Source organism: Eumetopias jubatus, unplaced genomic scaffold (genome assembly GCF_037043125.1).
Source record: "Eumetopias jubatus isolate StellerSeaLion01/CBP00866 unplaced genomic scaffold, mEumJub1_p1.0 scaffold_16, whole genome shotgun sequence".
NCBI lineage: Eukaryota > Metazoa > Chordata > Mammalia > Carnivora > Otariidae > Eumetopias > Eumetopias jubatus.
The window spans coordinates 93,627,561-93,643,868 of record NW_028274822.1 but is presented as its reverse complement, the minus strand read 5'-3'; the positions used below and the strand labels follow the sequence as shown (position 1 = coordinate 93,643,868).

Below are 16,308 nucleotides of genomic sequence, written 5' to 3'. Positions count from 1 at the left end.
CTGCTGTTGTGGATTAGTAAACCTTTATTTTTCCTGCCTTAATTTCAGTTTTTGCTGTAGCTGGATCCCTGTGGGCATCACCTATGGAATGAGAGTCCAATGGAATAGTGGTTTCAGGGGAACTTGGTGGCAGGCTGTGCACAGAGAACCCGCTGCAGCCCTTCCCTCACGCTGTCTTCTCTTCCTGGGGCATGTACTGTGCACTGCGTGTAAGGCCGTGACACCAGGTTTCAGATGTGATGACATAAAAGAAAACGTGACAAGATTCTGTCACAGAGACTTTATCCTGATACTAGAAAGAAAAAAGTGCTAGCTGAGAAACACAACTGTATACTGTTTCAGTCTTTGAACGATTTTGTGGTACCTGGTCCCTTTAGAAAAGTATAAAATCCAAAAAGTTCCGAGCACCAAAATAATTTAAGTCTGGCTTGCAAGGCCTGACCTGACCAGAGCTTGTTGGGCAGCAGAGCTGACCAGCGCTCACATGGTGTGAATGCCTGCACGTGGAGCTGAGGGCATGTCTGCTGTGGTCTGGACTGGGGTTGCCTTTCTAAAACGCCACCGCTCTGATCTCTGAAACACATCTGGCCCCAAGAATTTCCGATAAGGGATCGTGGATCCTCTTAAACTATCATTTTTATTCGTTTTTTAAGTTTTGGAAATGGTCTTTAGAATGGTAAGTGTTTTCTTAAATGTTGGGTATAATTTTAATTTTAGAGAGTTTGACCAGTTTTGTTTGTAGTGTGCTTTGGGTTGTTGTGACTTCCCGTCCTCTCCTTGCCTCCCCCTGCCCTCATCAGTGTTAAGAGTTGACCATATCAGCACACCAGTGGGTTTTAGTGGAATTTGCAGCACAGTACCATTCTGTTTATTGACATAGGTGCCATCAGGCCATTTGAAGACCAGAGCCATAGCACCCACAATGGCTTTGTGGGCACACAGTTGACCCTCAGTATCCGTGGATCCCTAATTGTGAATTCCCTGGCTCACTCAAATTTGTCTGTAACCCCAAAGCAGTACTGTGCTTGGTCACTTGCGGGCAGGCGCACTCTCTACAGGGTGGGCCTTGCCCAGCACGCTCACTCCCAGCTGAGCAGGTGCCCTCTTATGGTTTAGCATCACCTCCTTTGCATCTTTATGCTTTTTAGGGTGGTTTTACTATTTAAAATGAACTCCAAACACTGTCGGGTGTTCTTAGTACAAGAACTCTGTGATGTGTTTTATGGAGAAAAGAACGTGTGTTAGGTGAGCTTTGTTCAGGCATGAGTTATGGTGCCGTTGGCTGTGAGTTCAGTGTTGATGAATCAACAATATAGATTAAATAAGGTGCCTTTACACATAAACACTCACGAAACAAGATTGTGTATTGACCAGTTGACCCCCTATTTTTCTTCCGGGAGCCATGGTTCAGCACCCTCGATTGCAGTGTGAATGAGAGCTGGCTGTTTCTCGGTCTCTGCTGAGAGCCTGGCTCTGCTTGGTGTGTCCCTGCAGAGCTGCAGGCTCTCCTGTGTGCAGCAGGTGCTCTGAGCTCTGCTTGCTTGCTTTCAGTGCATGACCTGCGACAACAGATGACGGCCCTGCAGAACCAGCTCCAGCAGGTGCAACTAGAGCGAGCAACTCTGAGCAGCAAGTTGAAGGCATCCCAGGCCGAGATCTCATCTCTGCAGCATGTCCGGCAGTGGTACCAGCAGCAGCTCGCCCTGGCCCAGGAGGCCCGGGTCAGACTGCAGGGTGAGATGGCCCACATCCAGGTATGGCCCCTGACATGTCTCATGTGGAACAGTTGCCTTTTTCTTAAATTAGTTTTTTTAAAGATTATTTATTTATTTATTTGACAGAGAGGACAAGTAGGCAGAGCAGCGGGCAGAGGGAGAGGGAGAAGCAGGCTTCCTGCTGAGCAGGGAGCCCGATTCAGGGCTCGATCCCAGGACCCTGGGACCATGACCTGAGCCGAAGGCAGACGCTTAACCGACTAAGCCACCCAGCCGCCCCAAAAAGTCTGTTTTTAGATTTTATAGATACAGTTTTGAAAATCTGTTGCCCATTCATCTGGCCTACAGCCCCTCCTGCAGAGCAGGCACCTGCCACGACCTCTGACACCAGGAGTCTTTCAGCTTCTGCTTGCACATTTTTAATTCTAAAATCCCCTCTCAGGAACTCCTGTGCCCAGAGCTGTGACGAGTCCCTCCGGGGGATGCCTGCCATTGTTTGAATCCAGCTCTCAACCCCATGTCTGCCTGGGTCTCAAGACTCTCGCCCCAGCTCCCGTGCCCTGGTCGCTGCCCTCCTGGGTCGTTTCTGACATGTGTGGAACACAGCATATGTCACCTTCCTGGTTGGAGCTTCGCTTTGCTCCAGCTGCTTGGGCACCAGGTCTTTCCTGCATGAACACTCTTGTTTCTCTCCATTTTGTTGGGGGTGCAGGCATGTCCGCCTCTGATTCTGCATGAGGAGTTGGGGAGCGCGTGACCATCCAGGCCCACGGAGTAACATTGGGTCCTGCGCATTTCCTCGAGGCCTCTCCCTCTGGGCCTGTTATGTTCCAGAGGCACTCGGGATGGTAGGCAAGTGGCTGAAATGCACTTTGCTCCACATCTTGGTGCTTTGGACTAATTAGATCGCAAGGGTGCCAAATAGTGCCTCGGTCAGCCTCTGTCTTCTTTTTGAATTCAGCTGTAGATTTTGTTCTCTCTCCCTTTCTTTTTCCCTTTGTCTGGATAAAATATTACAGATTAATTAAAACTTTATTTCTTAAGTAGAAGATGTAAAATACTAACTCCACCAAATGCTTTTTTATTTTTTTATTTTTTTTGCACCAAATACTTTAAAAAAAAAAAAACCTAAAGTCTACAAATACATGAAATAGAAATATTCTTAAATTTGTGTTACATATGTTTTAAGCCAAAGGACCATACGGGTAAGCATTTATTCTATTTACAACATACTTGGAAATCACTGTACAAGTTAATGCAAAGCTTGAAGCAACAGTGCATTTATATGAGGCATAAAATATTTAAAGAAGCTACATTTATGTGTCTTGACATAGACAGAAGTGGAGGGAGGGCCCTGGGCAGTGGAGTCTGAGAGCCATAACTGCTTTTCTCAGATACCTCCGGAACCCAGGGTCAGCATTCCTGATTCGGGAGGTGAAGACATTTCCTCCCTCTTTCCCTGATAACATAGAATGTTGCCAGGCACATCTAAGAGGCAGGACAGAGCAGGGTGATCGTTTTTCTTTCATTGCCTTAGAACACAATCCCAGTAAATGGCGCCTCCTCCTGCCCTGGGTAGCTTCCATTTAGACCCAAAATTCACAACTTCTGGTCACATCTGGCATCTCAGAAGTCAGGAAGTGTTCACATTAGACCTGGAAGTAATGTGTGGGAAGATCTAGTCCCAGACCCATGTGCCTTCAGTCTCCTCTTTCCTGAGCCCCCTCTTGAGGCTGGCATGCTGTGCTGGGCACCTTCTGTGTGAGAGACGGTGGGTCGGAGGAGGCCTGACCGTCTGATGGCCGGGGGTCTGACCCCGGGCTGGATTGCTTCTTGGGAATGGCCGAGGTCAGCCTGGCAAGTATCTCAGACAGGCCGGGAGGGCAGGGCATGACGTGTGTCTGAGCATAGTTCTAGGTCAGGTCATTTTTGGGGCAGATCCCAGTCCCTGCTGTCTCTGCAGCCAGATGAGGCCCCTCATCTTTGGGCTCACACCTATATACCTTCACTGGGGACTTTTGTGTAGGTCTTGCTACAAAGTGCGTAGCCTCGGGGATTGACCATTGACATCTGGGCTGCCAGCCTGCCCCTCTTAGGCACAAGCAACCAAGATGGCCCAGGTGTCAGGGTGGGTGACAGGAGGGTGGGCAGTGAGCCCTGTGTGGTGGGGTCCTGGGGAGCAGCTTCCCCGGGGGGCCATTGCTGGGTAGGGACCCTCACCGTCATGGCCTCAGGGATAGGCCAGTCTGCACTTGCGCGTGAAATCTGGCCATTTTCTACCTTGTGGAATTTCTCTCTGAAGGTTGGACAGATGACCCAGGCAGGCCTCCTGGAGCACCTGAAACTTGAGAACGTGTCCCTGTCCCACCAGCTGACGGAAACCCAGCACAGATCCATCAAGGAGAAGGAGCGCATTGCTGTCCAGCTCCAGGGCATTGAGGTGAGGGCTGTGTCATCCCAGGACCACGGCTGTTGGTGTTTGTCTGGGGTTGGGGCTTTGGTTGTTTTGTCACTGGTCAAGGTTAAAGTTTACAAACACACGTACATAAACATTAACATTATATATGTGTATATACATTTAAGTGTCTTTAAAATAATCTTTTGGACAAGTGGCAGTGATTTAAGGTTGGGGATTCCAACCCTGACATTCACCAGAAGCTCATATGTTTCTCTGATCTGAGCTGCTGGTGCCAACTTTTCTTCCATGATGCACGTGGGCCCTGCGCTTGGCCGGTGGTGGGCAGGTGCCGGCATAGCAGGTGGGAGAGGCAGTCAGCATGTTGGATCTCTGAAAGCCTTACAGTAACAAGCATTTTCTTGTCTCTGAGCTCTTCAGCTTGTGTCCTGTTTAACCCCCGGCAACTAACCACACGCCTGAGTTAGGACAGGACCAGTGTCTCTGCAGATTATTTCCAGGGTGGTGGGGTGCAGTAGCTTTGACCGGGTCTCCTTAGCTGGGAGACCCTGTATGATTTCTTACCCTCTCTGAGCCTTGTTCCTTTGTTTTATAAAATGAGGATGATAATACGTACTCAACAGACAGGCTTGTCGGGAACTGAAAAGGAATAGTGCACAACATGTGGGCAGCATGTGGTCTGAGTTGTGTGCCAAGGATGTGGAAAGTTGGTGTTCTGGCACTGTGGCTGTTCCCCTGTCTCCTGCTTCTCTGCACCCCTGTGTCCTCACAGGTGACGAGGGTGACGGAAGAGCATCATGGCACGGCAGACATCTGCTTCAGGGGCTCAGCACCAAAGAACTGAAAAAACTTTAAGTTATAAACTAATGTTTTTCCCTGAGAAATATACTTAGGTATTGGATCTTATCTACATACTCACACCGTAAAAGAATGCAGTATTTGTCTCCCAGCCCTGCTCTGGTTTCCCATCTCCAACACAGGGACACACTGCAACCTGTCTTCGCGTTAGAGGCAGCCAGGGAGGGGTTGCTCATCACTTTATCCCATTTCTTAAAGCCGGGTGTCTGCTTGCTTCTCCCCTCGGCCAGGCCCGAGGGCCAGCAGAGAGAACTGTGGGCAGAGGAATAGGTGGGGTGACCTGTCGTTTGGGCAGCAGGAGATCACCAGCCTTGGGCCCCTGTGGCCCTTGACTCCTCTGTATGCGGGTCGAGGACAGGACAGTGCTGTGGATGAGGTTTTCCCACTCAGACTGCTGTGGCCCTCAGGTTATCCTGCTTTTTAAAAAACACTGTTTTGTGTGCTTAGGCCGACATGTTGGACCAGGAAGCTGCCTTTGTGCAGATTCAAGAGGCAAAGACGATGGTGGAGGAGGACCTGCAGCGGAGGCTGGAGGAGTTTGAAGATGAGAAGGAGCAGCTGCAGAAGATGGCAGCCTCGGCTGCATCCCTGGAACAGCAGTTGGAGCAGGCAAGCACCCCTGTGGCCTCATGTCGCTGCCCTGGTGTCACACACGGCATCCTTGCCTGGCTGGCCTCACTGTGCGTGTCTGTGCTGCGGTGTCCGTTGAATTCGGACTGTGGTGTCACATCCACAGTCCGGCTGTGGTTGCAGACCTGGCCGGGTGTTGACTTCTGCTGGTATTCTTCCGCACCAGAACTTTCCATGTGGAACACTGACCCCAAAGCGTCTGTCCAGGTGATCTAAGCCCTGAGCGCACACTCTTGGAGCAGGGCAGTCACAGTGAATCAAGTTCCTGTTTTCCAGGTGAATTTGACTTTGCAACAGCGAGACCAGCAGCTTGCGGTGTTACAGCAGGAGCACCTCGACCTGCTGAGGCAGCTCACCTCAACACAGGAGACGTTGCAGGCCCGGGAGCGGTCCCTCAGCGACCTGCAGATGCGCTACGACGAGCTGCTTGCCAGGCTGGAGGAGCTGCAGGGGGAGGCCGCCTCCAGGGACGACACCATCCGCTTCCTGCAGAATGAGAAGATTGTCTTGGAGGTGGCTCTGCAGGCGGCCAGGAGTGGCAGGGAGGAACTGGACAGAGGAGCCAAGCGCTTGGAAGAGGGCACTGAGGAGACATCACAGGTTTTAGAGCAGTTGAGGCAAGAGTTAGCCGTGAAGTCCAGCCAGGTAATACACTTTGCTGCCATTCTGTCCTGAGTGGAAATCACATGTGCAAGGCCCGGTGGTGGCTGTTGGCTCCTTTGTTTGAGCACCTTGTTTTGTAAACATGGAAGACCGCTTCTAGGGCAGGGCCTAGGGCTCGGAAGGGGGGGTGGGGGGTGGACAGGGACCCACACCAGTAAGCCGTGTGCTTCCCAGTAGCTGCTGGGTGTGTAGATGCTGAGGGCTGGGAAACCGAGTCATGCTTGGTGTGTTGAAAGTAATCTACCAAGGAGCACCTGGGTGGCTCAGTTAAGTGTCTGACTCTTGACTTTGGCTCGGGTCATGATCTCAGGGCCATGGGATTAAGCCCCACATCGAGCTCCACACAGTGTGGAGTCTGCTTGTCCCCCTCCTGCCCCCCCCCCCCCCGCTCAAGTGCACGTGCTCGCTCTCTCTCTCTCTTGCTCTTTCTCAAATAAATAAATCTTTGAAAGAAAGAAAGAAATCTACCAAGAAACTCCCAATTTCTGTCCACAGATGATGTGGAGCTCAGATGTGGGGAAAGTTGCATGGAACTTTTGGTTTTTCCCTGCTGCATGCCCATAGTGGGGCCTGCTGCACACGTGGCAGGACGGTCGTGTGTCCGTGGGTGAAGGCGGGAGACACCGGAGGGTCTAGGCGTATATGGACATGAGCAGCACGGCACTCCTCGAGCCGTTATGCTAACAGCGTGATGTGACCTGACGTAGGCACACGTTAACAAACACAGGATGAGGAAGGTGCAGGGTGTGCAGGCAGTGGAGTTTGCCCTCCCTGAACATCAAGGATGAGGACATCGGTGGCAGGTTTCCCTCTGGGAAGTAAAGTACAGGGGGCCTGTGTTTCCTCTGCAAACATTGCCCTGGGCCCAGTCGCTTCTCAGACAGGACACGAAAGCAAGTCGAGAAGCAGTAGGTGCGTAGTTTAGGGGGGTTGAGGGGACCTTCTGGATGAGGCGGAATTTGGTCTTACTGTTGGCTCAGTAAGAGGGACGCCAGCTGACGCCTGAGAAATGCAGTCATGGGGTCTGGCGCACTCTGTCACACTGGAGTCTTGCCTGTGTTGTTCTGCAGTCTCTGGAGGTTACAGTGGGGACCGAGACGATGATCCTACAAACAGAGGGAGGCGGGAATGGTGGCTGGCCTCCCTGTCTCCCCGGGAGCAGAGCGGCCTCAGTAAGGTCTGTGCGCGCATGTCCTTTGTAGGTGGAGCACCTACAGCAAGAGGCCGCCACCCTGAAAAAGCAGACACAGAAAATAAAGGAGCAGTTTCTTCAACAAAAGGTAAAAACGTGTTGTTGGTTTTCTTTATACGCAGCAAGTGTGTGAAAAAAATCACATGTGATTTAATCATTTCTCTAGAACAAAAGTGGTCAAGAGGAAAGCAACATTTAGATCCCCTCAGTTTTTTTGTTTTGTTTTGTTTTAAAGGCACTGATCATTAGCTGTGCTCTCACCCCTCCTATTTTAAGGTCTCAAGTCAAGATGCAATTTCAGAATAGGGTTGGCATCTGTGATGTGATCTTGGCCTTTTGTCACGTCAGAGAGCGCAGGCTGGGCTATGACACAGACTGACTTCTGTTAACATGTCTTTGAAAAATTAGACCCTGATCTAGTGTTGAAGTAAGTTCTGGCTCATGCAAAGGGCGGGGGCTCACATTTTATATGAGTGAAGCCAGTGTTGGCTCTTGGAGGAATGAATGCGAAGTGTTGCTAGCACCAGGGTTTTGAGAAAGGTCGACCCAGGGGAGAGCTAGAAGTGGTTCTGGACTTTGTTGCTGGGACGCAAGCCGGGGGAGCACCCCGCATAAGCCTGGCAGTGTGGCTGAGGGGAGAGCACTGGCCAGGTGACACCTGTGCGCAGCGCCCAGACGTGTTCAGGTGCGTAAGGTGATGCTGTGCCTCAGTTGATGGTGTCCTGGAGTTGGTGGAATGTGTTATTTGTAGTCCAAAACACATTATGCCACAGATCAGTGGCGAGCATTTCTGTTGAAGGGGACTGCACTTTGTGCTGGCTGCAGCCTCTCTCTTGTTGGGCAGCTGATGGTGGAGGCCTACCGGCGGGACGCCACCTCCAAGGACCAGCTCCTTGGTGAGCTGAAGGCCACGAAGAAGAGACTTGACTCAGAGCTGAAGGACTTGAGGCAAGAGTTAATTAAACTTCAAGGGGAGAAAAAGTCTGTGGAGGTAGAACACGTGCGCTTGCAGAAGGAAGTGTCCCATGTCCATCAGCAGATGGCCGACCTCGAAGGGCATCTCCAGTTGGTGCAGAGGGAGCGCAACGAGATGGAGACGCATTTGCAGGTCTGGGATACATTTGACTTTGAGGTTCTGCCAATCATGCCCAGGGGTTTCTTGTGCAGGGCGGAGGGCAGGACAACCTGGAAGAAGTCCGTCTTAGAGCTCCTGTCCTGGAAGGACAGGCAGACGGACAGGTTTCCCCCCTGGAGGCAGCACGGGGCTGGAGGCCGTCAGCCGTTCATAGTTCACCCCAGCAGGTGCTGGGAGGGGCCTGGGGGGCTCTGGGAGGGGTGGTCCCTAGGGGACTGTGGGCAGAGCCACAACCAAAGGTTGACCTGGGCGTTCCCTCCAGCACTCTGGACCGCTCTCAAGTGATCGCCTATACAAAGAGCAAACCCCTGTCAGGGTCCTCTCCAGAGCCCTTGTCCTTGAGGGTGTCCCTGAACCAGCACCGTTGAGCCATGAGGAGCCTGGTCCTGAGAAGCAGGCTGCAGAGGGAGGACTTTGCTCTCCTCACTGTTTTTTCTTCCCTTCTTCTGAAGTCTTTGCAGTTTGATAAAGAGCAGATGGTAGCTCTTACAGAGGCCAACGAGGTGCTCAAGAAGCAAATTGAAGAGCTACAGCAAGAAGCCACCAAGTAAGTGGACCCGAGGCATCTGCAGGCAGAAGGGGTGAGCGCGGGCAGCCTTGAGCTCTGTGGGGGACACACAGCAGCCGAGGGCCAGGGAACTCTGAACACACTGTCAGTTGAGCCCTTGCCAAGGAGAGGGGACACAGGATGTACTTCTAGGCAGCCAGGGAAGTCAGATTCCAAAGTTAAGGTTGGAGAGGAGATCCCGGCATGGTTTGGTGGCTGCCTGTGGTTAATAGGCACTCCCCCTGTGTGCGTGTTCCATGCCAGGTGAGTGTGGCAGTGCCTGCCCCTCCCAGTTCCCCCAGCAGGGCTGACGTACTTGCTGTGCATATACACGGCAGGTAGCCTTTTGGGGCCTTTAACCCCCGTGGCATGTCTTGTGTCCTGCGTTCCTTTACTTTCGTCAGCTGGAGATTACTTGTGAGCTGTGTTTTTGAGATTATTACTGCTATTCAAGAAGAGCACTGGAAGCGTTTGGAAGGACAGCAGTATTCTCTGATTTTCATGAGATTTAAGTGGCTCTGAGAAGGGAGCAGGGCAGAAGTGGGTGCACTGCTGGGCTCTGTGAGGGCAGCTGACACCAACCCCACATGCTGGATCTGGGAGGAGCGGCAGCTAGCTGGTGTGGGGCTGGGGGCGGGCAAGGATGAGTCTTTCCTTGGTGCTGGTGCCAGGACATCTTGTTGGAAGTGAGTTCAGACTCCTCTGTCCTGCCCACCACACCCTAGGGCCATCACAGAGCAGAAGCAGAGGATGAAGCGGCTGGGCTCAGACCTGAGCAGCGCTCAGAAGGAGATGAAGAGCAAGCACAAGGCCTATGAGAACGCGGTGGGCATCCTTAGCCGCCGCCTGCAGGAGGCCCTTGCAGCCAAGGAGTCGGCAGACGCAGAGCTGAGCCAGCTAAGAGCCCAGGTGGCTGGCGGTAGCAGCGACCTCCCTCTGCACGTGGGTAACCCGTCTGCTATCGGCCAGGCTGCCAGTGGTGCAGACTCAGTACTGGGGATTCGATGTGTTATAAACATTTGAGAGTCTGGAGACCCAGGGCAGAACTAGGGTGTAGGCAGCCTTTCTGTAAAGTATTGTGTGCTAGCGACATGACCAGGGGCTTGAACACTGCACAGACGTTCTCTCGATTCACCCCTGCTCGCCTGCGCACCGTCGCCTCCTCCCTCAGCCTCCCTGCCCACTCCTGTCCTTCTCCACACCCCCTCTGTGTCTGGGGAGGGATTCCCTGAGTGCCCGTGTGGGAGGCTCGGGGGGAAGTATTTGGAGAGTCCAGGAAAGCGTTTTGAAGGAAAGAATCTTTGAAGTGGTCTTGAATAATGGGGGGTGCATCTCGGCAGGGGAGTGCTGTGCCGGGCGTGCAGGAAGACCTGTGCTGTGCATCTCGAGGGCACGGTGGGCCCCTGGGGGGTGGGCTGGTGTGAGATGGAGGGCTGGCTGGTGGCTCGGGCAGCGTAGACCTCACTCTTCCGTGGTGGGACACTGACGGGCGGTGGCTGAGCACAGCCGAGGCCAGGGGAGGCTGTGTCAGGGAGACCATGTGGGCTCTCCTGCAGTAGCTGAGATGGCCGGGCCATGTGAAGGCTGCAGAGCAGCCAGTGGGACAGGCCACTGATGGCGTGTGGTCACTCAGGAGGGGAAGCTGTGAACCAGCGGGGCAGGCCGGGGCCAGCGGAGGGAACAGCACCCAGTGTCCAGCTTGAGGGTGGTTGCAGCTGGCTCTGCTGACAGGAATCGATCGGGGAAGGCAGTCGGTGTGGGCCAGAGTGGGCCGGGAGTGGCTGTAAATACTCAGACTCGAAGGAACAGGGACCCTGCATGTGGTGAGGGGCATGGGCTCTGCTATTCCTGCTGTTATATCATGGGGCAGAAGCCTTTTGCTCTGGATTATGTTTTAGGATAAATGGGCAGATGTCCTCCTTGAGGAGGATGGAGGATGGGCCCTGGGCTTGCAGGGCCTTTTTATTCCTGTGATGAAGGCTGCCAGAGCTTCCCGAGTGTCCCCAAGTTCTTGGTGCCCCACTCCCTGCCGGCTTTGGCCAGCATCAAGTTTTACCTGACTGCATTAATTTGCTTTTTGTTTATTCCTACCCAACATTTCACTTATGTTTAGCGGTCGTGTTTCTTACTAAATGAAGTTTGTCTTGATCTTCTCTCTGTGTAAGAGTTTATAAGTGGGAAGCCATCATAGCATGTTTTCTTACCGAATTAGATAAACTTAATACTTCTTTTACCTAATTAATTTATAAAATAGTGGGAGGGGGAAATTTTATTAAGTTGCAATTTCCCTTCAACCTAGAAGTATTTCTCTGCTTCTTTTTTGATTCTTTGGCTTCCCCGGTGTCAGGGATCGACTGTAAATGCCCCGGGGAGCCTGTTGCGCCCCCCACCCCCCCGCTGCACTGCAGCCTCAGAGCCAGAGTCCTGGATTGGTCTGTGCTTCACCACTTGTAAAATGGGCCCTTCAGCAGGCTACTCACCTTCTTGATCCTCAGTAAAATGAAGGCAAAATGGAGTAAACAGTAGAACCTCCTTGGTCAGAATGGCTCCGTGAAGAAACACACACGAGGTGATCAGAGTAGTGGCTGCACCCCGCAGCAAGCATGAGCGTGGGTGCACACATGGGGTGTTAGTCCTACCGTGTCTGGTACGGCTTGCTTGCCACAGATAGTAATTTATCGTTCTTCTTTGTGAGTCAGAGGTTTTCTGTATTTTCAAAGCATTTAACTCGGGGGAGGAAGTATGGTAAGACCGCAGTGCCTGTTGAGCATGGTCAGCAGGCTTATGCGGTGGGTGCGATGCAGCCCTGCAGGGAGGGAGGTGAGCGCCTGTCACATGCTGTATTGAAACCCATGACCAAATCCACCTTCCCGTCCTGGCTGTTAGGAGAGAATCCAGGCTCTGGAGGCAGAACTGCAGGCTGTCGGCCACAGCAAGACGATGCTGGAGAAGGAGCTCCAGGAGATTATCGCACTGACCAGCCAGGAGCTGGAGGAGTACCGGGAGAAGGTGCTAGAGCTGGAGGACGAGGTAGGCTGAGCTTCGTCCTCACACAGCTGGACGGTCCTCACACAGCTGGATGGTCCTCACACAGCTGGATGGGCCTCACTGCCCCCGTGCAGCTCAGGTGCAGAGAGAAAGGCTCCTGGAGAGGCAGAACCTGGCCTGTGGCTCAACCCGCACTGTGCTTCTATGCGCCGTCTGACCGCTTGTCTGGGTCCCTCTCACCGCCCCCCCTTTATTGCTAGGCTCCCCACACGCTCTCTTGAGCACCCCTCTGGTGTGGTGGTTGTCAGAGTGTTAGGATTAAGATGTCCCCAGTAAGAACACTCTGGTTGCAAATAATGAGAAAACCTGTTCTTTAAAATAACTTCATGTAACTCTTGGGCCCAGAGAGCCTGTGCCTTCAGATGATGCTACGCGTGGCAGTTGGTGATGTCACCTAGGGCTCTCCACGGGGTCCCAGGCTCCCCAGAAGAAAGCTGGGGGGCTGGGAGCTGGGGTGTGCTGCATCTGCTGCAGTTCTGGGGTGGTCTGTTGGAGCTTCTTGGTGCAGTTGTTGTGTTTCTGATGTGGGGGAGCTTAGCTCCATTAGCGAGAGTAGGTAATTCTATAACTTCACAGTGGTTTTGATCTGTTTCAGCTTCAAGAATCCAGAGGCTTTAGGAGGAAGATAAAGCGCCTTGAGGAGTTGAATAAGAAGTTGGCCCTTGAGTTAGAGCATGAGCGAGGGAAGCTTACAGGCCTGGGGCAGTCCAACGCGGCTCTGCGGGAACACAACAGCATCTTAGAAACAGCTTTGGCCAAGAGGGAGGCAGACCTGGTTCAGCTGAACCTCCAGGTACTCAGACCCTTTGCTGGAGGCAGGGGACTCGCTGCTGGATAGGTGGCTCTCAGTCTGGTGCATGTTGCCTCACACAGCTGTCCCAGCCGCCCGCAAGCAGAGGGCTGCCCCGTCACAGACACTCAGAACAGGGAGGATCTGGTGACGTCTGAAGCTCACCTTGCAGCTCTGTGGGGTGGGGCAGAGCTGGGAGCTCCTAAGGCCCCCTTTACCGAGCTGTGGAGGCACTGTGCCCCGCCCGTTAGCTTCCTGGTGGGTAGGGGACTCCCTGCTCAAGCTGGTCCCACTGTTCCTAAGAGGCTCTTCCCTGTGTGATGCAGAGCTGGGATTTGAACCTTGGTGGGGCTCTCTCTCCGGACCCTGTTCTCGGCTCCAGCTGTGCAGCCTTTCTGGGGCTTGGGGAGGAGGCCTGGCACTTCAGGGCCATCTTCGAGGGGCAGTCAGCGGCCAAATCCAGCCCCCGTCTCAAATTATCCAGCCATTAGAGAGCGTATAAACTTTTATTTGTCACTGGTTCCCACCCTTGCCATATCTGGTGGCCTCATCCATCTGCATTACCTGCCTTACCAGGGAAGTATTTGTGTTTCTACGCTCCGATTACAGGCAACCTTTGGGTTCCTTGCTCTTTGCTTGAATACGACCATATGACGTTACGGCCATCTCAGACTTCATGTTCTCCGGAGATGGAACTCTCCCTCCTTCGCTACCTTGTGCGCTTGTCAGTAATGCACTGTCGTGTTGTGTGCCGCCATCCTGCCAGGTTCCCCGCGTGGCCCTGGGGCCCCACAGGCCTTCGAAATCTGAGTCCTTCCTCACTCACTGCTTCGCTGGTGTGCCATAGGTGCAGGCAGTCTTGCAGCGGAAGGAGGAGGAGGACCGCCAGACGAAGCAGCTCGTCCACACCTTACAGGCTGCGTTGGAGCGAGAAAAGGCCAAAGTGCACAGCCTCAAGGAACAGGTGTGTGACTAGTTTCCCACTGGTTCTAAATTGCAACTTCAGAGCCTGTCGGAATGCACTTTTTCTAAAAACTGAGTATGTGTATGCTTGACGCCTCACTTCCCTTCCAAGAATTTATTGTACGGATATCTTCGCTGATGTGTTCTGAGAATGATGTCATCACAGCCTTGGTGACAGTGAGCAGCTGGAGGGGGCCCTGATGTCCATCCATAGGAGAGTGGACTTGGATTAACCCAGATGCAGTCATATGGGCCTAAGATACATGCACAGAGCCATGTAGAGACATATTTGCTGGAGAACAATGTCGCACACGTAGTGTTGAGTTAAAAAAGCAAACTGCAGAACAATAGATGACCCCATTAGTGTTAAAAGAGCAATGGAGAAAGAAGGTTGCATGCACTCTTTGCCGTTTCCTGGCTGGCTCCTTTCCATGCTCAGGTGTTCACCAGTGCGTCAGGTCAGTCTTCCAGCAGAGAGGCCTGTCCTGCTGCCCCTGTGAGCTGGAGTAGACCTCAGCTCCTCGGTGTTTCCCACCATGGTGCCGTGTCTGTTACTCCTCATCAGAACATAAGCTTCATGGCTTGAGGGCCGTGACTCATTTACCCTCATGTCCCCAGTGCCTGGCACTGAAGAGATGTTCAGAATGTGTTTCCTGTGTGCAAGGGTGCATGTCACATCCTTTAAAAATGTTTCCGTGATGATATAACAGGTAGAAAGAAAGAAATAGTTCTTCATTTTTTTGGGTGAGACAGTAAAATATTCTCTTAAGATAGTACAGTTTTAAGATCTGTTAAGAACATGTTACTATGGGGACACCTGGGTGGCTCAGTTGGTTGAGTATCTGCCTTTGGCTCAGATTCTGGGATCGAGTCCTATGTTGGGCTCTGTGCTCAGTGGGGAGCCTGCTTGGGATTCTCTTTCCCTCTGCCCCTTGCCCCCCACATGCCTGCGCACTGTCTCTCAAAAGAAGAATTTGTCACCATGAACAGACCCCCGTTTGCCTTGACTGTGGTTGGTTTTTATACCTTGCGTGGAGTTGAGCTGAGTCAGCTACCCTCCCTACTTTTCTACCCCCCAATTCCTATCTTTTGCTCACTTAACTAATTTTATTCTCCCTTTAATGAAGTTGAATTTTATTCTCCCTTTATTCTCCAGTTAGCGGGACTGACAGAGCTAGACTCCGCCGATTGACACTTTCAGTTCCTTCATTCCGTGTCTGCTTAGAAAGGGATATTTCTTTTTTCTTTTTTTTAAAGATTTTATTTATTTATTTGACAGAGAGACAGGAGAGAGGGAACACAAGCAGGGGGAGTGGGAGAGGGAGAAACAGAAACAGGCTTCCCGCGGAGCAGTGAGCCCGATGTGGGGCTTGATCCCAGGACCCTGGGATCACGACCTGAGCTGAAGGCAGCTGCTTAATGACTGAGCCACCCAGGCACCCGGGATATTTATTTTTTCTAAGTATGATATTAAACAGTACACAGAGATATAGTTAGAGCAATTTTATAGTGTAAGGAAATTTGTGAATAGAAGTGCTGCGGAAAATGATGGATATGTGACCTTCGCTTTTTTTTTTTTAAAGGGCAGTAACTGTGAACTGTCCTCATTTATGTCTCTAAATGCATTTCATGAAATTGTCTGGAATGTTTGAACAGTACATGCTAGTAGTAAAAAAATCACAAAGATTGAAATACAGATCATCTTGAATTTGCACCTAGTGATAAACCACTGTTAGCATCTTCTGTTGGAGTTTTGTTTCCTTATTTATAAGAGTTTTTTCTATATTTGACTGTCGTAAGTTATAAATATTTTTATTAAACTTTTATTTTTTTAAGTTTTTTTTAAAGATTTTATTTATTTATTTGACAGAGAGCGCAAGCAGGGGTAGCGGCAGGCAGAGGCAGAGGGAGAAGCAGACTCCTTGCCAAGCAGGGAGCCCGATGTGGGGCTCGATCCCAGAACCCTGGGATCATGACCTGAGCTGAAGGCAGACGTTGAACTGACTGAGCCACCCAGGCGCCCTTTATTAAACTTGTAAAAAATGAAGTCCTTGCTTGTGCAGTTAGATAAGAAAACCGAGTTACTGGAAAGGAAACTGGAATATTTTGTTATATTCTGAGAACTTGCTGGTCTCCTTGAGAGAAACTGTCGTTCATCATGAAAAGACTACTGTGTCATAAATGGGTAGTAATCAGTAGCTTTACTGCTGTACTTGGTATGATGGAAGGCTATGTTCCTCCCCAAAAACATGAACTAGGACTGGATTTAACAAGAAATAGACAGGTATACTTGAGGACGATTGAAACTGTTTAGACTAAGAAAGCCTTGCATGCATTTGTTCGTTCAGTAG

The 16,308-nt window shown here is 51.6% G+C and overlaps 1 protein-coding gene across 2 annotated transcripts in view; it reads left to right on the top strand.

The window, feature by feature from the left end:
• GOLGA3 (golgin A3) overlaps window positions 1–16,308 on the top strand; it is a 45,806-nt gene that overhangs the window by 21,767 nt on the left and 7,731 nt on the right. For both annotated transcript variants that reach the window (XM_088019634.1, XM_028095528.2), the window contains exons 8-18: window positions 1,552–1,754; window positions 4,018–4,155; window positions 5,437–5,598; window positions 5,896–6,264; window positions 7,485–7,562; window positions 8,319–8,582; window positions 9,062–9,156; window positions 9,882–10,098; window positions 12,043–12,186; window positions 12,800–12,997; window positions 13,842–13,958. In XM_088019634.1, the coding sequence (XP_087875760.1) occupies window positions 1,552–1,754; window positions 4,018–4,155; window positions 5,437–5,598; window positions 5,896–6,264; window positions 7,485–7,562; window positions 8,319–8,582; window positions 9,062–9,156; window positions 9,882–10,098; window positions 12,043–12,186; window positions 12,800–12,997; window positions 13,842–13,958 (1,985 nt within the window). The remainder of the gene's footprint in view (window positions 1–1,551; window positions 1,755–4,017; window positions 4,156–5,436; window positions 5,599–5,895; window positions 6,265–7,484; window positions 7,563–8,318; window positions 8,583–9,061; window positions 9,157–9,881; window positions 10,099–12,042; window positions 12,187–12,799; window positions 12,998–13,841; window positions 13,959–16,308) is intronic.